Source organism: Geotrypetes seraphini, chromosome 2 (genome assembly GCF_902459505.1).
Source record: "Geotrypetes seraphini chromosome 2, aGeoSer1.1, whole genome shotgun sequence".
NCBI classification, from domain to species: Eukaryota; Metazoa; Chordata; class Amphibia; order Gymnophiona; family Dermophiidae; genus Geotrypetes; species Geotrypetes seraphini.
In genome coordinates, this window is record NC_047085.1 from 147,056,354 (window position 1) to 147,078,431 (window position 22,078).

Here is a 22,078-nt window from a genome sequence, read left to right on the forward strand (position 1 = left end):
GTAAGCCCTGAAGGCCACTGCTGACCGGCACTGATAGATACCCAGTGCAGTGGGATATAGTGACAAGGCTGACCAGTCCTGACAGGGAGGACTGGTGCAGCAGAGAACGGAAGTCTGGTGGTTGGAGGGTCTGCAGGGACCTATATACTGGCAGAGAGAAATCTGGCCCTGTGTGGCTGACTATTCCCAAACTGCCGCTTGGTATGATAAAAGACATTGATGATGTTTTTTAAATTTACCTCTAGCAGACAGAAAAATAAAATTCAAATGCTTTAATCTCCAATTAGCTAGTCATCCAAGTAGATGTGTACCTGCAGCCTCATCTTTCGTAAGTGGGCTGCCACGACCACCATCACCTTGTGTGAAAGTACTGTACGAAGAACTGTTGTAAGGTCAAAAGGCAGAGCTGAAAACTGGTAATGATTTTGGTAATGATTTTCCAGGAGAAACTTTTGGTGCACTAGGAAAAATGGAATATGCAAGTAAGCCTCTTAAAAATCCCGACAGGCCAAGAACTCTCCTGGGGCCACAGCTGCTATGACAGATCACACTAGCTCCAAGTGAAAGCGCGGTATCTGAAGTGCCGCATTGATATGTGTAAGGTCTAGGATAGGCCTCCAATCGTTAGAGCCTTTCTTTGACACGATAAGGTACATGGAGATCTGTCCAAACCAGAGCCTTTGGGTGGCACTGGTTCTATGAATGGAATGTCCAACCATTGTTGTACAGTGGTCTGTACTTTGACCATCTTGTCTAGGCACCCCGGAGAGTCCCCCAACCAATCTGTCAGAGGCTGAGCAAATTCCAGTTTGCAGCCAGACTGAATAATGTCCAGAACCCACCGTCAGCCATAATTTGAACCCAGGCCTGCAGGAATGCTGAAAGCCTGGCCTCTTGCAGAGGAAGCAGTATGGGAGGCAGAAGAATGATAATGCCTGCAGCTGGAGAACCTCTGCCTGTATCCCTAGGAAAATCTTGGAATCGTGGAACTGGAATATGGGCAAGAATGCATGGAGCAACAAAATTAAAACATCCTGAACCTCTCGAGGTTTTGGATCTACTGTCAGGGTCTTAGGACGTTAGTCCACCACAGAATCCTTGAGGATGTCCAGGCCTTTGCCAAATAACAGCCCCTTAAAAGGGAGTCTCGCAGGAGTAGCTTTAGAGGAGGAATCACTTTTTTTCCTCTGACCCTTGTCTGATTCAGAGCATTCTGCAAGCAGAAAACAAATATGCTGATGTCTTACCCTGGACCTGCATAAGGTGATACAGAGCATAAGCGACATAATCCACACTAGACAAGAAAAAATGAGGAGGTTCTACGTCCTCTTTTTGTATTTTACAATAATAGGGTACAGATGGGACATGGTTCTCGGCACTTTGAGAGCCTACTCCAAGATCAGAAAACAGGGTGTCAGGGAAATACTGAATACTGATCTTGCACTCCACTCAGGAAAGAGGAGGAGGAGGAAGGAAGAGCTGGCTGAGTGACCAAATTCAGTTCATGCAGAGACTACAAAATGAGATCTGGGAAGGCAGAAGACTGAAAGAAATGTAGAACCATGGGCTCATCCCCAGGTTCGAAAGCCAGAGAAGGATCCAAAGATCCAGCATACAATCCCAAGTCCACAGCCACAGGAAGAGCATTCCCAGAAAATAAGGGATCAGAAAAACTGATCATCATCAGAAGGATTGTCCAGATCAGAGTCTTCCAGATCAGGAACAGTGGCTGACAGAAAAGAAGAGGTGCCTGAAGAGGCAAAGCCACTGAAAGTCAAGACCAAGGTAGAGTGGAACTGCACAGACGAAGCATGGCTATCTGGAAATGTATACCACAGAAATTTCACCTTTAGATGACTTAACCTTGCATTTCTTGGGCTGTGGGGCATCGGTGTCCTTTCACACGGAACTATCAGCATTGTCAGGCTCCAAAAGGAGGAAAGGCTGCCCATTTGTCACTTTTTTAGTCAGGTGAGAGGCTAAATGTGGTGCTGCAGCCTCTCCCAGCTGCGCTATGTGGCATGTGGCACAAGGACACTCCTGAGGTGTTAAATTTGCACAATCCTGGCATGAATTTGGTGTAGAAGAGCCTAAGGCAGGGGTGTCAAACTCAATCACATAAGGGGCCGAAATCTAAAACACAGGCTAAGTCGCGGGCCAAATTTTTTTGTTAAGATACCTAGATCCTCTTCTATCAAACTGCGATAGCAGTTTTTAGTATGGGGAGCCGCGCTGAATGGCCTGCGCTGCTCCCAAAGTTCATGAGTTCCTATAAGCGTCGGGAGCAACGCAGGCCATTCAGTGCGGCTCCCCGCGCAAAAAACTGCTATCGCAGTTTGATAGAAAAGGGCCTTAGTCTTAATAGAAGTATAGATCCTATTCTTCTGAGTATATACCCCCTTTAAATAAAATCTATTACCTGCCACTTTCTGTGAAAAAGGTCCAGGAGATTGGAGAAGGAGAAAATATTCAATCCTCACAAGTTGATGTAAAAAATAAATCTGCTATTCTTGAAGAATTTATTTCCGAGTTTACTGCAAGAACAACATTATTGATAACCTTCATCTCTCAACAAGGCTTGGATTCCTTCATGAGGTTACACTTTAAATTTTCTAAAAATTTGTTCTCCGGTAAAAGAATTTGGGCATATTTGGTGGGACTTTTTTTCTTCGACACCCTTGTAAATGTGTAATACAATACCATATGAAGAAATATGTATTCTTTGAACCATTCCAGTTGACAGCCTTTTTGGAAGGAACTCGGCTGGATGAAGGAAAATCAAAATCAAAATGAAGTGCATTTGAATAATGATATCCTTCCTCAGCCAAGGGATCTTGTTTTCCTAATATTTGAATTGATAGTTGTTAGTATTTGTTACTAAGTCCGCCTTATCCTTCTTGGATCTAATTTTGAGGACTTGAGCTGAATTTAAGCTAAAAATTTTATTTTATTTTACTTGATTACCATGTATTTTACTTTTGAGTATTATTTTCCTGCTTTTCTTCAACTTTCTGTACAAGTGGATACTTGATTTATAATATGCGGGAGCGGACCGCTGAGCAGGATGGACCTATGGTCTGCCTCAGCGGAGGCAACTTCTTATGTTCTTATGTAAAAATTTGATAAATAAATAATTTAAAAATAAAAATAAAATAAAGAAAATATGACCTTACTCCCCAATGTTCCCTCTTTTTTCCTCTTCCCATCAATTAAAAGCGAATCTAAGCACAAACTCCTGTTTGACCCAAGGCATCTGGCCACAGCAAAAGGAATGATTGATGGGAAAAAATGTCTTGAAAATGAAAAACCAAAGAGACTTACATTAGGCCTATTTCCAAAGGCAGCATAAAAAGGCTGTTTACATGGTGCAAATAAATTTTTTATATCATTTAGACATTCAATCTTGAACTTCTCCGGTTTCTTTTCTATCACCTCCCTGAAACAAAAATACAAAAATATGGTGATTGTCCATTTTTCCTTTTGGTTGACTCTGCATACATATAAGTAGGACAAAGTTTCTTTCTTATGAAAACTAAGTCATAAAGTTTCCAAAACAAAAACAACAACCCTCCCTCCTAGAGAAGCCAACTTGGTTGGTCAGTTATTTTCTATTACCTTGTAATTAATACAGTAACTCTAGAGCTGCTGTGCAGGAAATGCTCTAAACAGGCATGGGAACAATCCACAGTATGTTTGGTGCAACTCAAATTATATTCAGTGTTGGTAAAAAGGAAAAAAAAATGTGTCTTACCTGATTATTTTCTTTCCTTAAGTCACAGAATATGAACCTAGAAACTGATGGGTTGCAGCTGTTTACCAGCAGGTAGAGATAGAGACCAGACCTGAACTCTGTCTTATAGGACAGTGAAGCTTCTAGTGAGTTAGTATACCCCCTAACAAATCAGTATATAAGAGTATTAATTTATGGTTCTTATACAACTTTGTTAGAACAAGCTAGATGCCAATTTCAACTGATATTCTCTTGCAATGTATTTTTGAAAACTTTAACTTTTCAGCTCTACAGAGTCAAACACACATACTAATGTGGCTCTGTGGAAGTCTCTACATACCTATGGAAGGCAGAGAACAAACTGCTGGGAGACAACAGTAAGGGTCCTCTGGGAAGGATGGTTCCTTTATCGTTGACCCAGTGCAGGTACCCTCTGGTCATATCTGCCATTCCAATCGCACGAGCAGAACAATACAGAAATTTATATCCATTCCTAAAAACAACCACCCACAAAAAAAAACATTAAGCTCCTTAAGCACAATGATGGACAGATTTAACTCACAGGAAGGAGAGGAGGAGGTAAAAGGAAGTCTATCTGTTAGAACATAATGAAGAAATTTTAGTTTTTATTTTCTCAGTCCCCCCAAATATACACTAACATTTGCACTGATATATTAATAGTTACTGAAAAACATTAGCCTATGCTAACATGTATTCTCCACAGTAAAACAAGTAACCCTGGCTGTGCTATTTCTTCTGATATTCTGCAAATACTTGGAAGACTGAGCTTTGCTCGAGAAAGTGGGGTGAGTGATTATGATGGGGTTGTTCAGGCTGTCTTGTGCAGCTATTCAATTGAGGTGTTGTAGTTTTCAATGTTGTTGGAGTAGCTGACAGTGGTTTGTTTATAGCTGACCAATGGCCTGCAGGGGGAAGCGGGATCAGTAGTTACTGAGCTACAGACACACAGACTTGTTTTAACATTAGCTCTGTATTCCCTTTTACATTCCAATATATTTTTTTCTCAGCCCCTGACCTACACAGTACCTCTTCTGTGGTGTTTATGGTTAGTCCTGCTATTCCCTGCAGCATCTTTAGGAATGTCTGACCAATGGGAAGCAGGGAAAGGCAGGAGCAGGAGCTACAGACATAGTGCCTTAGCAACCTTGAGTACTGCTTTTCCCTGAATGTGTTTATAACTCATATGTTTTCCCATATCCTCTGTTATTCTAACAGCCCCTTATCTACACTGCAGCTCTTCTGTGTTGTCTGCTGTTAGCCCTGTTTTTCCATGCAGCCTATTGACTGGCTAAGCTTCTTTATGAATGTCTGACCAACAAGCTGCAGACGGAGGAGGGAGCAGTAGCCACAGCGACACTGCCTTAACAACCTTCAGCCCTGCTTTTCTCTTTAGCCTACTGGCTGGTTCAGCTTCTTTAGCAATTTATAACCAATGGGCTTCAGGAGGAGGCAGGAGTAGTAACTACAGAGACATTGCCTTACTGCTTTCCCCAGCAGCAGTACATTGCAAAAATCCCCCGTTTGACCCCCTAAATGAGTTTTGCCAAACTCCAGACCTAACTAAATCACTTTCTTGCACTTGAAAATGATAGATTCACCCTATTTCATCAAAATCCTTAGGGTCATTTTCAACATCTAATTCAGAGACATATATACAACCATACAATTATGTATTGCTCCATTTATATAATAGGATACGTGCACATAAAATAATGGCATCACATGAAAGCACCACAGACCTATCTGACAATGCAGGTGTAATGTGAGAAATTGGCGGGCTCACCATCTCTTACCTCCACGGCACCACTTAAAACAAATCCACATTGCCTGTTGTGAAATTTTATTATGTTTGACATGCCTTGAACAGCTGATGGACTAGCACCTTTCATGAACATTAAAACTGAACTTGCCTTTGAACAAAACGGAGGGATGTATCCATTTGGCTGATCAACATTGCGAATAGCTTGTCTTTCTTAAACTGACCGTGTACAAGCTACTGCAGTAGCTGCCTAATGATTACAGCCAGTAGGCTGAGAACCAGGGAAGGTTGTTAAGGAAGTGTCTCTGTGGATACTGTTCCCTCTTCCGTCTGCAGCCTGTTGGTCAGACATTCATAAAGCAGCTTAGCCAGACAATGGGCTGCAGGGAAAAGCAGGACTAACAGAAGAACTGCAGTGTAATAAGGGCTTGTTAGGGTAACAGAGGCTATGGGAAAACATATAAGTAATAAAGACACATTCAGGTAAAAGCAGGACTCAAGGTTGCTAAGGCAATGTGTCTATAGCTACTGCTTCTGTCATCCCCTGCAATCCATTGGTCAGACATTCCTAAAGATGCTGCAAGGTAAAGCAGAAGAGCTACTGTGTAGGTCAGGGATTGAGTGGTTAAGAGAGGCTGAGAGAAAACATATTGGAATGTAAAAGGGAGAACAGAGCTGATGTTAAAACAAGACTGTGTCTGTAGCTCTTTAGCTACAGATCCCGCTCCCCCTGCAGGCCATTGGTCAGCTATAAAAAAACCACTGCCAGTTACCCCAACAACATCAAAAACTACAACACCTCAGTTGAATAGCTACACAAGATAACCTGAACACCACCATCATAATCACTCACCCCACTTTCCCAAGCAAAGCTCAGTCTTCCAGGTACTACTTAATCTATTTGAAGTTTCTTGTGATCTTGGGCATCACTCAACCCTCTACTACTTAAGGTAAAAACAGATTAAGTCTTTCAGGGATAGAAGATAGCTGAAGGTAATTTGTCTTGAACTACAACTGAAAAAGGCATGAGCTAAATACAAAATTCCATCTCCCCTTCTTTTCCTTAGTTTATAATATAATACACTTGGTGGAATCATTCAGGTAAACTACAATATCACCAGAAGTTACACGGATGATAGCAAACTGTTACTATTAGTTAGAAACATACTCATTTATGGAATGGTAGAGCTTTGCAATGCCTTGATGTGTCCAATCTTTACCCAGCTGTGGAAGAATCTGTCCTAGAGCATCAGACCTAAAGAAAAGATAAAAAGTACAAACTCCAATAAGTTATGGTACTTAGAACACAGCAAAAAAAAAAAAAAAAAAAAAAAAAAGGTGCATAAGTATGTTATTAGGGAGGTGCACCAGCTAAGATGTTACAGTCACAGACTAATTGGGGAAACCAGTACTCTTGACACGCTCTGTACTCTTGGGCATGTCATCTCATCCCCCTTGACTCAGGAATGCACCTATTGTATCTGAATACTTACGGAATTTCGGAGATGTTACAGTTTGATGGTAGTGGGTTATGCTTCTGAGTTTGCCCCTGAGGAAGGTTATGAAATGGGGTACTCTGTAGGGCAATCGAGACAGGGCACCCCTTTCATAATATATGGACAGCTTCGATCATCTCCAGATAAGTTAATTGATTATTGGATTGTGGATGAAACCTCAATAACTGATATTGTTGATCCTATTTGGGAACAAGAAGCACTGATACTGAATGTTTTAAGTTTTTGTATTGCACATAGCACTTTTTTTTAATTTAAAAAAAATAAAATAAAAATAAAAATATATATATATATATATAAAATTGCTGGTGAATATATATGATTTTTTTGGGGTAATGCCCTCAGTGTGCTTTAGGGTGCACGTTGTCTGTGGGATATACCCGGGTGAAAACCTAGCGGGTGATTGCAGAGGTTGTGTCCCAGAAACTGATTATTTACCCTTAAATTAATTAAATAAAACTTAAGGATAGTGTGCTGTGTTCTGTGCAATGTTGTAAAGAAGAAGGGGAAAGCCGACAGTCGACCAGGTGTCGACGATTTGGAAGACAGTATCCCAAAAAGATACTGAGTGGGGAAAATGCTGGGAAGACACAATTGGCACAAAACAAGAACTGAAAAACCAAGGGAGCCAGACGAAACAAGAGGAGGATAGGAGGGGAAGACAAAATGGAGCAAGATGAAGGGAAAGAACAAAAGGAGGACAATGAGAACATACCACAAAGGGATGACAAGAGAGACAATAACCAGGAGTCTGCAGGACAGGAAGCAGACAGAAAGAAAAATGAAACACAAGGGAAAATAACAAGGAGGAAAAAATGCCAAGACCTGAACTGCATGTACACTAATGCAAGAAGCCTAAAGAACAAAATGGGGGAACTAGAAGTCATAGCCAAAGACGAGAACCTAGACATAGCGATCACAGAAACATGGTGGAACGAGGAAAACAAATGGGACACAGTACTGCCAGGGTACAAGCTCTACTGAAGAGACAGGACACATCAGAAAGGAGGAAGAATAGCACTTTACATAAAGGACACTATTCACTTGACCAGAGTGGACACAGCAACGACAAATGACCAACTGGAATCACTATGGGTTAAAATACCGGGAAGAAAGGGAGCCGAGATAAAGATGGGGCTGTACTACCGCCCACCTGGGCAAACTAAAGCAAAGGATACAGAACTGGGAGCCGAGTTGAGGCAAGAATGCAAAAAGCAAACACCATAGTTATGGGAGACTTCAACTATCCCGGGATAGTCTGGAGTCTTGGAGTTTCAAAATGTACAAAGGAAACAGAGTTCCTGGAGATCATACAGACTGTTTCTTGGAACAGCTTGTCAAGGAACCAACGAGAGGGACAGCTATTCTGGATCTAATCCTCAACGGGCTGAAAGGACCTGCCAAGGGAGTGAAAGTAGTGGGACCATTAGGAAATAGCGATCACAACATGATCCAGTTCAAAGTGGAAATAGGAATGCCAAAGGGGAAGAGAACCACTGCAACAATGTTTAACTTCAAGAAAGGGAACTATGATGCCATGAGACAAATGGTGAAGAAGAAGCTCAGGAACAGCTCCAGGAAAGCACAGACAGTGGAGCATGCCTGGACCTTATTCAGAGACACGGTAAATGAAGCGCAAAACCTGTACATACCCAGATTTAGAAAAGGGTGCAAAAAGAATCAAGCAAAAGACTCGGCATGGATAACCAATGAAGTTAAGGATGTGATAGGAGACAAGAAAAAAATCATTCCGGAAGTGGAAAAAGGATAAAACCGAGGAAAATTGTAAAGAGCACAGGAAGTATCAAAAAGAATGTCACCGCATGGTCAGAAAAGCAAAAAAAAAAAAAGAGTATGAAGAGAGACTTGCCAGGGAGGCACGGAATTTTAAACCATTCTTCCGTTATGTGAAAGGAAAACAGCAAGGGAAGAGGTGGGACCTCTGGATGAGGGAGACAGGAAGGGAGTGGTAAAGGAGGAAGAGGTGGCAAACAGACTAAACACGTTCTTTTTATCGGTCTTCACAAAAGAGGACACATCCAACGTGTTGGAACTGGAAAAAACCATCAAGGGGGATCAAGGGGGAAAATTATCATGCATGGAGGTAAGCCTCGAGGATGTACTCAAACAGATAGATAGATTAAAAACTGATAAATCTCCGGGCCCAGACGGAATCCACCCGAGAATACTGAAAGAGCTCAGAGACGAAACAGCGGAGTTACTGCAGCGGATTTGCAACCTATCCTTGAAAACAGGGGTAATCCCGGAGGACTGGAGGATAGTGAATGTTACACCTATCTTCAAAAAAGGATCGAGAGGCGACCCAGGGAACTATAGACCAGTGAGCTTAACCTCGGTTCCGAGGAAGATGGCCGAATCATTGATCAAAGACAGTATCAGCGAGCATATAGAAAAAAATAAACTGATGAGAACAAGTCAGCATGGTTTCTGTAAAGGAAGATCATGCCAAACGAACCTACTGCACTTCTTTGAGGGGATAAGCGAACAATTGGACAAAGGTGACCCCATAGACATCGTATATCTGGACTTCCAAAAAGCCTTCGACAAGGTACCCCATGAGCGCCTACTAAGGAAACTGTGGAACCACGGGGTGGAAGGGGACGTGCACAGATGGATCAGAAATTGGCTGGCAGACAGGAAACAGAGGGTAGGAGTAAAGGGACACTACTCTGACTGGAAAGGGGTCACGAGTGGTGTCCCGCAGGGGTCAGTGCTGTTCAACATATTCATTAATGACCTGGAAGTAGGGACGAAGTGTGAAGTTATAAAATTCACGGACGACACAAAACTCTCCAGTAGGGTTAAAACTATGGAGGAATATAAAGAACTACAAAAGGACCTGAACAATCTGAGTGAGTGGGCAAATAAATGGCAGATGAGCTTCAATGTAGAGAAATGTAAAGTTTTGCACCTAGGGAAAGGAAACCCGATGTATAACTACACGATGGGGGGGGGGGGGATGGTACTGGGAGAAGGCAAACTGGAAAAGGACTTGGGGGTTTTGGTGGACAAAACAATGAAGTCGGTGACACAATGCGCAGCGGCGTCAAAGAAGGCGAACAGAATGCTGGGCATTATCAAAAAAGGTATCACGACCAGAACGAAGGAAGTTATCCTGCCACTGTATAGGGCAATGGTGTGCCCGCATCTGGAGTACTGCGTTCAGTACTGGTCGCTGTACCTTAAGAAGGATATGGCGATACTCGAGAGGGTCCAGAGAAGAGCAACAAGGATGATAAAAGGCATGGAAAACCTTTCATATGCTGAAAGGCTGGAGAGGCTGGGGCTCTTTTCCCTGGAGAAGCAGAGACTTAGATGGGACATGATAGAAACTTATAAGATCATGAAGGGGATAGAGAAGGTAGAAAGGGACAGATTCTTCAGACTAGCGGGGGCAACAAAAACAAGAGGGCATTCAAAAAAACTGAAAGGTGAAAGATTCAGAACAAATGCTAGGAAGTTCTTCTTCACTCAAAGGGTGGTGGATACCTGGAATGTACTTCCAGAGGAGGTGGTAGGACAGAGTACAATATTGGGTTTTAAAAAGGGATTGGATGATTTCCTGAAGGAAAAGGGGATTGAAGGGTATAGTTAGATGGTTACTATACAGGATATTAAATGATTAGGGAATAAAATGTTTTAGGTAAAAAGATCACTTACAGATCATGGACCTGGGGGAGGGGGGCACTGCGGGAACGGGCTGCTGGGCATGATGGACCCATGGTCTGACTCAGCAGAGGCGATGCTTATATTCTTATGTCAATTTAACTCCTACTTTACATATGCTTAAAACATTTTTATATGATAGATTGTAAAGTTAGTATTTTTATCTAAAGAATTGAAAGGATATCTTTATATCCAAAGAATTATATCTTCCTACAGAATTATTAAAGCTTCTTTCTGATGTAAATTGCTATGAACTAAATGGGATTCAGAAATCTTGTATTAGATTAGAGCAGGGCCAAGGCACTGAAGACACACATTATGTGGATCAGTGACTGAAATAGTCCTATTGCACTGAGTGCACCACTTAAAGCCACTAGAAGACTTCGACATGGAGAGAAAAACCATAGAAGCAAGATTGAAGGACTCAATGGTCTGGGGAGGTCGAATAAATTTATACCTGAATAGGAGATTATGTACTTACCCTGGTAAGATCTTTTCCAGTAGATAGGTGAGACATTCTAGACCAGGGATCTCAAAGTCCCTCCTTGAGGGCCGCAATCCAGTCGGGTTTTCAGGATTTCCCCAATGAATATGCATGAGATCTATGTGCATGCACTGCTTTCAATGCATATTCATTGGGGAAATCCTGAAAACCCGACTGGATTGCAGCCCTCAAGGAGGGACTTTGAGACCCCTGTTCTAGACCATAGGGTTATTTCCCACTACTCGCATGGTCTGCAGAAGAAATCCATTACAGGTTTTTCACTCTGTCTCTAGTGTACTTCACAGGCTAGTATAGCACCCTCTTGCAGTCAGTATCCAAGCATAGAGAAACACACTCATCTGTGAAGTAGAGGCACCTATAACGACAGGTTAAACTATTTGTCTGCTCAAACAATTAAACAATACCATTAACCTTCAACAGAGGCGTCAAAGGAGTTCAGAACTATTCCCACAATAGGCTATACCATATACACCAGGCGTGTCAAAGTCCCTCCTGCTTTCATTGTATGCTAATAGATCTCATGCATATTAATTGGGGAAATCCTGAAAACCCGAATGGATTGCGGCCCTCGAGGAGGGACTTTAACACCCCTGATATACACAAACTCTTGTGACCCCCCAAAGGGTTGACCAGTCTCCAAGAAACAGAATGGATAAGCAGGAGACTGAAAACCAAAACTGAAACAGGCACATCAAGGACAGGGCAGGTGTCTAGAATGTCTCACCTATCTAGTGGAAAAGATCTTACCAGGGTAAGTGTATAATCTCCTTTTCCAGTGCAATAGGTGAAACATTCTAGACCATAGGGACATACAAAAAAAAAGCAGTCCCCCAAGAAAGCTAGGGTGGTTTGCTGCGCTGGCCCTTAAGACCGAGGACCAAAATGGCAGAGTCCTGTCTGGCAGCAACATCCACTCTGGAGAAATTAGCAAATGTGTATAAAGACCACCACATCGTCGTCCTGCAAAACTTCTCAGGAGAAATAGATCTAGCTTCCGACCATGAAGAAGTCACACTTGTGGCAGAAAGTGCCTTAACATAAATAGGGGACAGTTGCCCCACAAGAATGTAAGTGGACTAAATGGTTCCAAGGATCCATCTAGAGACCGTTGCCTTAGAAATGGGAGAACCCGCAAAATAAAAGGAGCCACCAGAACAGGTGGTCAGAAAGCGAAACTCTTGAGAGACTTGTCAATAATGCTGGAGCACCCTGCGCACATCCAAGCTCTTCAGCAGATGATCCTGAGATTGAAACCTGTCAACTGAACAACTGGGAATCTCATTTCCGGATGGACATGGAAAGCCGAATCCACCTTCGGCAAAAAGGAAGGAATTGACCACTTTCAGGAACTCGGAGCAAAGGGCATCGACATGACAACGCCTGCCACTCGGAAGCTCTGCAGTCCCTAGAGAGAACAACCAGAAAAAAACAGTCTGTAGAGTTAAATCCTGGAGAGAAGCATCTCTCAGCGGTTTAAAAGGAGCCCTGACAAATGCAGACAGCCCCAAATTAAGGTCCCAGACTGGGAACGGATTCTTAATGGGCAGCCAGACCCAAAGATATATTTATAAAACCTAGCAACGCCTGGAAGCAACTCCAAAGAGAACCGCAAATCCTGGGATCTAGAATCAGAGAGACCAGCTACTGGAATCCGCAGAGACACTCCAGTGATGCCTTTATCCAGACCTGCTTGGCGAAAATAAGGACCTGTGATCCCTGAGTTGAATAAGGGTCCACCCACTCTTGGTCTCTTCAGCTCTCTAAAGGTCATCGAAGCCTTTAGCAGAAGCCAACACCAAGAAAGACTTGGTAGATCGATGAAGCTTTAGCTAGGACAAGCTCTGAATTGCCTTGATGGAAGGGGGGGGGGGGTGTTAAGTAAAGCTGCATGCTCAAGAGCAAAGTCGGAAGGGCAAATCGAATTAGATCTTTCTTGGCACCCAGGCCTCGTTGAGACGGTCAGGAAAGGCCCTCAGGCACAGACTGTTTGTCACCCACAGTCACAGCAGATCTGCACACACACCTTTAATGCAAATCGGGTGCCACCAGACTGACGTGGCCAGGGTGAGTTGCAATCCTCCAAAGGACCTGATTGAACAGCGGTCAAGGTGGACAAAATCTACACAGCTGCAGCCATGCTTGCAGAAGAAAAGACTGCTATAGGGCGCTATACTAGCCTGTGAAGTACACTAGAGGCAGAGTGAAAAATCTGTAATGGATTTCTTCTGCAGCCCATGCGAGTAGTAGGAAATAACCCCATGATCTAGAAAGGGGTGTCAAAGTCTCTCCTCGAGGGCCACAACCTAGTTGGGTTTTCAGGATTTCCCCAATGAATATGCATGAGATCTATTTGCATGCACTGCTTTCATTGTATGCTAATAGATCTCATGCATATTCATTGGGGAAATCCTGAAAACCCGACTGGATTGCGTCCCTCGAGGACCGACTTTGACACCTGTGGTCTAGAATGTCTTACTTATTGCACTGGAAAAAGGGTTAATACACCAGCCTGAAAACAGGCTTGCAAGGTGTTGAAGGGCTAAAAAATTGAAAAATGGCAAAACTGAAAATTTTTATTAAAGGAAAAAGAAAATAAAGGAAAATAATGAAGAAACAAAATCTGGGAAGAAACAAAAAACGAATTTAACATGTTTTTGGACTGTCTTAAAAAGAACACAGCTTCTCAGCTCTGCGGAAAACAAAACTGATGGTCCCGCAAGTCACCGTCGAGCAGGAAGGCACTAGTACATGCAGTCTCAAGACCATAAAAAGGTTTAAAGTGACAGCACATTTTTTATACTGTCCGTACTGAGCTCTGTGAATGACATCACCCACATGTGACAATATGTTGCCTAGTTGTCCTGGGATAATATTTCCAAAAATGTTAAAAGGAAAAGGCCAAAGAACCGAACCTTGAGGTACAAGGTAACATCCCTTTCCTCAGAGTGATCTCCCATTGACTGCTACCCTCTGTCATCTTCAACTCAACTAGTTCCTCACCCAGTCTGTCACTTTGGGGGCCCATCTGCAAGGGCACTCAATTTATCAGAGACATGTCAAAAGCTTGGCTAAAATCTAAATAAACCACATCTAGCGCACTTCCTCTATCCAATTCTCTGATCACCTAGGGGTCCTTTTACTAAGGCGCACTAGCCATTTTAGCGTGCGCTAAATGCTAATGTGTCCATAGACTATAATGGACGCGTTAATGTTTATCACATGCTAAAATGGCTAGATCGCCTTAGTAAAAGGACCCCCTAGTCAAAGAAATTGATCAGATTTGTCTGACAAGACCTGCCTATAGTGAATCTACATTACCTTGGGTTCTGTAATCCACTGGATTTCAGAAACTTCACTTTTCTCTGTTTTAAAATAGTTTCCATTAAAGGTGTCCAAGCTGTACATAAAGCCTGAACTCTAGCTAGTAGAGACTTAGCATTGAGAGAGACCATGTCAGTACAAGTAGCAGCAACATGTATACCCAAATACTTTATACTGGCAGCACACCAGGTGAGACCGTAAGGCGATATCTACCATCTTGTTTGGAATAGGTTTCCAGACAATAGTGTGAGGGTGAAGGTATGAAGAACCAAGGAGCTGCTTTGCAGATATCTTCAATTGTTGAGGGCTTGGATCAAAAATGGGACAAAGATCTCCTGTCTTCTCTGTAAGAAGGAAGTATTTTGAGTAGAACCCCTGTTTTCTCTGTGTGAGAAGAGCTTGAATTGCTTGACGGTGATGGTGAAAGAGGGTTGTTTGAAGAATTATGATGAAAATGAAGTGAATAACCCTCCTGCACTAGCTGTAAAAAGCAAGCATCTATTGCAGGGGTGTCCAATGTCGGTCCTCGAGGGCCGCAATCCAGTCGGGTTTTCAGGATTTCCCCAATGAATATGCATGAGATCTATTAGCATACAATGAAAGCAGTGCATGCAAATAGACCTCATGTATATTCATTGAGGAAATCCTGAAAATCCGACTGGACTGCGGCCCTCGAGGACCGACATTGGACACCCCTGATCTATTGTGACAAGACTCCAATGGTGACATAAAAATCTTGAGAGTGACACTGAAGATAATTTGTAAATGTTTGCAGAGGAGTAACAGGGGAAGATCGAGGTTATGTTCGCCAGAAGCACATCAAAAACAGTAAGTTGATGATTGAGGTTGCTGAAACTTATGTAGCTAAGGAGGAGCCTTAGAAGATGACATCGCCAGAGATTGCTTCTGGAACAAATTATGCTCACAAACCAAGGTACCACTGTATTATATTTAGTCACTCTACAATATATAAAGAGGGTTCTTTTTAATGACTGATGATTGAGATAACCCATTTAATTGTTGAGGAATTCCTGAAACTTATAGGTGCGATAAAGTGTTACAGAAAATTGAGTTTATGCATGAATTAAAATAAGGTGACTATTACAATGCTGGAAAGTCAGATGAGACATCCAGTGAAAAAGTCTGAGGCAACTGTAATTAAGGATTGAAAGGCTTAAATTGCTGATTCTACATTTTAGCTAATGCTAAAGAAGTTCAAAAGTTAGTTGACTTGTGACTTTAAGACATAAATATGAATTTAATATGATGTTATATTGTGCACTTGTTGTAAGATGGAAAAATGAATAACGAATTTGAAAAAAAAAAAAAAGACATAAAGATTCTAGAGGAAACAGGAAAACTGTCTTTGTATATAGACCTACACATAATCATGTGAATGCCTTGTGAAAACCACTTTCTTATAGATCAGAGGTGTCCAACCTGCGGCCCAAGGGCCGCATGTGGCCCCATGAAGTATTTTGTGCAGTCCCGGTCGAGGGCGATGCAGTGTTTACTGTCTTGCTGGCTCCATTGTGTGGCCCCAGAAACATTTTATTCGGTCAATGCGGCTCAGGGAAGCTAAATGTTTGGACACCCCTGTTATAGATAATGAAAACAAAAGTTAATTAAGAGTTTACACAGTTGTTAGTAAGTCTGTCCTTATAAACCAGGAAGTAGAGCTTTTCTACTGACATGATGTATGTTTGATAGGTTACAAATTAGAGAATGACACGGTGGTGGTTTACCCGCGGCCACCGCGTTTAGCCGCGGGTGACCCGCCGAACCGGGGAACGAAAACTAGCAGTCGCTGCGGCGACGAGGACAAGGCCATTCACTGCCCCGTGGGGCGGTGAATGGTCTTGTCCCCGCAGTGAGGCATGAAGGATCGCACGGTCCCCGCAGCCCACACCCGCCTGCCCAATCGATCCTAGTGTTTAGCCAGCTCTCTCCCTTCTCCTCACCTTAGTTTGTAGGTTTTCTTTTTTGGCGACCCGCACGCTATCAGAGAGCCGCGCACCCGCTGCTGCTCAGTTTCGATCTTCTGCTCTGACGCAACTGGAAACAGGAAGTTGCAGCAGAGCAGAAGTTTGAAAACTGAGCAGCCGTGTGTGCGCGGCTCTTTGGGAAAGCGTGCAGGTCGCCAAAAAAGAAAACCTACAAACTAAGGTGAGGAGAAGGGAGAGAGCTGGCTAAACAGTAGGATCGATTGGGCAGGCGGGTGGTGGCTGCAGGGACCATGCGATCACTCGTGTTCCCGGCTCAAACTGGAAGGAGGGAGTGAAAGGGAAAAGGATTCTGGGCCAAGGGGATGAAGACGGAAAGAAAAACCCATAGCAGGAAAGAAAGGGAAGGACAGGCAGGTGAGCCAGATGCTAGAAGCAGGGGGGGGGAAGAAAGAGGGAAAAAAGCTAGATGGGGTTGAAAAGAAGAGACACACTGGTATGGAAGAGGAAGATAGGGGAAATCTGAACACAGGAAGGTAACAGAAAGAGGGGAAATTATGTGCATTGGGCATAGGGACAGAGACATAAAGGGGACATGCCATGGGGATGGTATATGGACACAGGAGGGGGCAATGACAGATACATAGGGGAGATATTAGAAATGGAGAAAATAGGAGCACAGAAGCGAGATGGTTTGTGGGATGGGACAGGGACCGAGCTCGCAGGCTTCAGTGGCTTGCACAAATTACATTGTAATGTGCCATGAAAATAAGAGGGAGGAAGGTAGATAGATTGGCCACGCGAGAGAAGCTGAAGGGTAGTAGAAAGGAACAGATGGTAAAGGAGGGAGGGAAGGGTGGTGGTGGAAAGGAATAGGACAGACATTGAAGGAGGGTGGAGAGGAACAGACCCCGAAGGGAAATGTGGAAGAAAGAGTGGGAAGAAGACAGATGCCAGACTATGGGGGAGCGGAGGGAAGAAGATGGGTGCTAGACCAATTGGGGGGGGGGGGGTGAAGGGAGAGGCACAGTAACAGCAAATGGAAGACGCAGAGAGAAGACACACAGTGGATGGAAGGAATTGAATGAGAAGATGTGGAAAGCAGAAACCAGACAACAAAGGTAGAAAAAAAAATTCTATTTATTTATTTATTTTTTGCTTTAGGATAAAATAGTATATTAGTTGTGTTGATAAAAATTTATAAACAAAGCCCTGCCAGCTGAACATATCTTTCTCTAGTTCAGCAGCAGGAACTTTGATTTATAAGAAAGGAATAAGCTAAATATTACAGTACTAAGGCTTGTATGGATGCAGCGGGGACGGTGACGGGGCGGTGAATGGGATGGCAGTGGCGGTGACGGGGCGGTGAAAGGGATGGCGGTGACGGTGACGGGGCGGTGAAGTGAACGGTGGTGACGGGGCGGTGCAGAGGATGGTGGGCCGGGGACGGGGCGGTGACGGGGACAGATTTTTTCCCCGTGTCATTTTCTATTACAAATGTCAGTTGTTATATGGAGAAAAGGAGTAACACTGACATCTATTGGATGTGATGAGCAATTATAGGTCTATCTTTTATATAGGAAATTTATCTTTAGTTCAGACTATCAAGGGTTAACTTGGATAATTATTTGGGGAAAAATACATTTTTGTAAATGAACTAGGCTCCTCAGGATATACGTATTTAGGAAGCTTACACGTCAGAGTATTGTATGTTAATGTCAGAGAAAGGATAAAATGTATAGCTTTGACTAGATTTCATTGAAGGAATTTGAACAGGAGAATGTTATGTGAGTTTCTTACTCCTTCCAATTGAACACATAACTACTTTATAATTTGATATTTACTTTGCATTTATTATAATAAATCTGAAAGATTTTGTTTTAAAGTCTTTAGTGTTTTGTGTCCAATTTTTACATATCAGGACGGGAAGCTCTTTTCGTACTGCTTAAGAGGAATTTTCATCCTGTGGCACTTTTCCGAACCTGTATCCAGGTAGCATCCGCCTTGGATACAATTGCTCAGATTTGGCTGTTTGAGATGATTTGAGGGTTGACTGAGGGTTTTTCCCCTCTTTTTGAGTATAATTTTGAAGCCAGGACATACAGTCAATTTTTATATAAAAAATGATATTTATTACTAAACTAAAACTTGGATTTGTATACCGGGTCATCAACAAAAGAGGAGCTCAACTCAGTTAACAATAATGAAAAAGAAAACCAATAAGGTAATAAAGCCAAAAAAAAAAAACGAAGAAAGGACCGTAAATCAGAAGATAGGAAAACTAAGGAGAGTGATTTCCAAAATGATTTGCAAACAAGGTTGTTTTTAAAGTTTTATGAAAAGACTGGAAGGAACCAGGACCCCTTAAAGTAAAGGGTATTCCATTCCATAATTCTGTCAATTTAAAGGTAAAAGATTGGCTAAATTTCCTAACAGCTAAGGGAAAGGAAAGTTTGGATCACTGGGTACATCTCGCGAGAAAAGATCTAAGAGCATTCCAAAATAGGGGAACAAAAAAACCATACAGGTTCTTGAAAGCAATACATGCAATTTGCAATGAATCCTGAGATGGACAGGAAGCCAATGAAGATTTCGAAGCAATGGGGATACATGATCAAACTTACCTTTTCCAAAGATCAACTTAGCGGCAGTATTCGATCCTTGAAAATAAGTGAAGAGTCTATAAGAACACCTGGGGCTCCTTTTACGAAGGTGTGCTAGGGGCTTAACGCGCAGAATAGCGTGCGCTAAATTGCCAAGCGTTCTAGCCACTACCGCCTCCTTTTGAGCAGGTGGTAGATTTTCGGCTAGCACGCACTAATCCGGTGCGTGCGATAAAACCGCTAGTGCACCTTCGTAAAAGGAGCCCGTAGTGTCTTGGAGGAAAATTCAATCTACAACAGTGTTCTCCCCAGAAATTATTTCCAGCTGGGTAGCATGAAAAAGTAGCCAGGTGGGGCAGGACAGGGAAATTTGGTGGTTAGAATAGGGTCATTAAATCAAATGGCATACATAGTATATATGACAGCCAGCGCTGATAATTTTTTAACAACCCCCTCCTCTATATAAAAAATTTATTTTTAGTAATAATCTATGAATCACACAACAAGGGTGCACCTAGGAAAAAGCAGCATCTTAAACACTGCAGTGAGCACTAGTACACCCACACACGCATTGTAAAACTAAACAAGCCAGATTCTGTACAATCAATTGATCTTGTACAGTCAATGCTAACAGAAAATCATATCCTTTTCATACACACAGAACACAGAAACACCCTCAACCAATATGGAATAATCACAAACTAAAAACAGAAATATGTAGACAAAAGTTAAACTGAACCGCCAAGAAACCAGACTCTGCATACCACAGAAACAATGACACATGTCCCCTAATACTGTGCAAAATAAAAAGACAGTAGATGTACATTTGAAAAAAACCCTGATACATAACAATCACCACTTTATAAATTAACAAATAGAAATAAAACAAATAACGAGAAATAAGAAAATACCATTTTATTGGACTAATCCATTTTTCAATTAGCTTCCAGAGGCCAAATCTTTCTTTAAAACAGTACAATATACTGCTGTTATGGTATCCTGTCCTGACCTGAGGAAAGAGGTAGTCCAAAAAAAATTGCCTTATTTCCATTTTCTATTTATAAACTTTTATCAATACAGTTACAATATTACTTGATTCTACGTAAAGCAACAAAAATTATTATTTCTACCTTTTGTCATTTCTGCTTTAATCATCTTCTCTTCACTCTCGTCTTTCTATACAGCGTTTGTCCTCTCTCCCTTCCATGCAACATCTGCCCTCTCTCTTTGCTCCTTCCACCCAGCCTCTGCCCTCTCTCTACTTACCCCTTACATCTACTGTCCACCCTCTCTCCGCCCCTTCCATCCACTGTCCGCCCTCTCTGCCCTTTCCATCCAGTGCCTGCCCTCTCTGCAGTTTCCATCCAGTGCCCCCCCTCTCTGCAGTTTCCATCCAGTGCCCCCCTTCTCTGCAGTTTCCATCCAGTGCCCGCCCTCTCTCTCTTTCATATGGCATCTTCCCTCTTTTTGTGTCCCTTCAATAAACTGTATATCCTGTGCCCTTTTTGTCCTTTGTACATGATTCATTTCAGCTTCACCCCTCTCCATTTTTCTGTCTCCACTGCCACCCCTATGGTCTGGCATCTCTCTCTTCTCCTTTCCTTCCTTCCTTCCCACTCCATCCTATGGACTAGCATCTCTATCTCTTTCCCTTCCCTCCTCCCATGCCCTGGCATCTCTCTCTTCTCCTATCTCCCCCTCCTTCCTCCCCCTCTGGTATAGCATTTGTCTCCTTAGTTTCCCTTCCCTCCACCCATACCCTGGCATCTCTCTCCTCTCCTTCCATTTCACCCTCCCCCTTCATTATCTGGCATCTCCTTTCCTTCATTCCTTTCCCCTGGTCTGGCATCTATCTCCTTCTCCCCCCCATGTCCTGACATCTCTCCCTCCCCCTCCATGGTCTGGTATCTCATTTCCTTCTCCTCCCTCCTATGGTCTTGGCATCTCTCTTTCCTCTCCTCTCCTGGTCTTCTTCTCCCTTCTTCCCTCTCTCAACCCAATTGGGTGTAGCAGCAGCATTTCTCTTTCCCCTCCCCCCTCACATGTCTTACACATCCATCCGCAGTGCAGCATTCACAACTCGCTACAGGCTAAGACGGGAGATAGGGTAGGGATGGAGGGAAGCTTATAACTTACTGCTCTTGCTTGCTTCGAGCCTTCCTCGCTGCCAGGTCCTGCCTTTGCGGAAAGAGAAAGTAGGAAGGACCCGACAGTGAGGAAGGCCCGAAGCAAGCAAGAGCAGCAAGTTGTAAGCTTGCTTCTCTCCCTCCTTTCGACTTGCTGCCCTATCTCCCGCCTTAGCCTGTAGTGAACTTGAACCCATGCTCCAGGGCTCCAACGGTAACACTGTGCATGCCGGCTTCCCTTCTTTTCCCTCCCCCAGGACGTAACTTCACGCAGTGTTACTGTTAGAGCCCTGGAGCATGGGTTCAATTTGCTTGCTGGTGCTTTAAAATAAATCAAAAGGGGGTGTGGCTTGGAGGCTCACGTGAATGTTCGGGTAAACAGACTTTTGAAGATTAATAAGTTACAAAATTTTTTTTTTCTGGCTTCAAAAGTGTAACACAAAGGCGTTATGGCTTCAGGGAAGCAGGCAAAGGCTGATTCAGCTTTCTCAACAGGAAGTCCAAAACAATCAAAGCCAGAGCTGGCAACCCCATCAAAACAGCCGTTGCCAAAGGAAATTGAAAGCATCAGCGATATTATGTTTGAGCTGAGAGAAATTAAAGAAATTGTCTTAGATAATTAGAGGAAAATACAAGAGTTTAAAGAAGAAATGTCTACTCTAACTAAAAGAATGGAGATGGTGGAACTCAAAACAGATCACCTGGAAAAAAAAAATTGAAATCTATGAAGCAGAAGCATTTCAATGTAAAATGGATCGGAAAAAATAGAAATACTTACCAGGGACCTGGAAGATTGCTGTAACAGAGAGAGGCGAAGTAATTTACAGGTCCTAGGGTTGCCGGAAGGGTGGAGAAAAACAACCCGATTT

At 42.9% G+C, this 22,078-nt stretch overlaps 1 protein-coding gene across 4 annotated transcripts in view; it reads right to left on the bottom strand.

Moving 5' to 3' along the window:
- LPIN2 (lipin 2) overlaps positions 1 to 22,078 on the bottom strand; it is a 293,670-nt gene that overhangs the window by 24,833 nt on the left and 246,759 nt on the right. For all 4 annotated transcript variants that reach the window (XM_033933961.1, XM_033933960.1, XM_033933962.1 and 1 more), the window contains 3 exons: positions 6,679 to 6,765; positions 4,071 to 4,223; positions 3,322 to 3,436 (listed from right to left, as the gene is read on the bottom strand). In XM_033933961.1, coding sequence (XP_033789852.1) covers positions 3,322 to 3,436; positions 4,071 to 4,223; positions 6,679 to 6,765 — 355 coding nt within the window. The remainder of the gene's footprint in view (positions 1 to 3,321; positions 3,437 to 4,070; positions 4,224 to 6,678; positions 6,766 to 22,078) is intronic.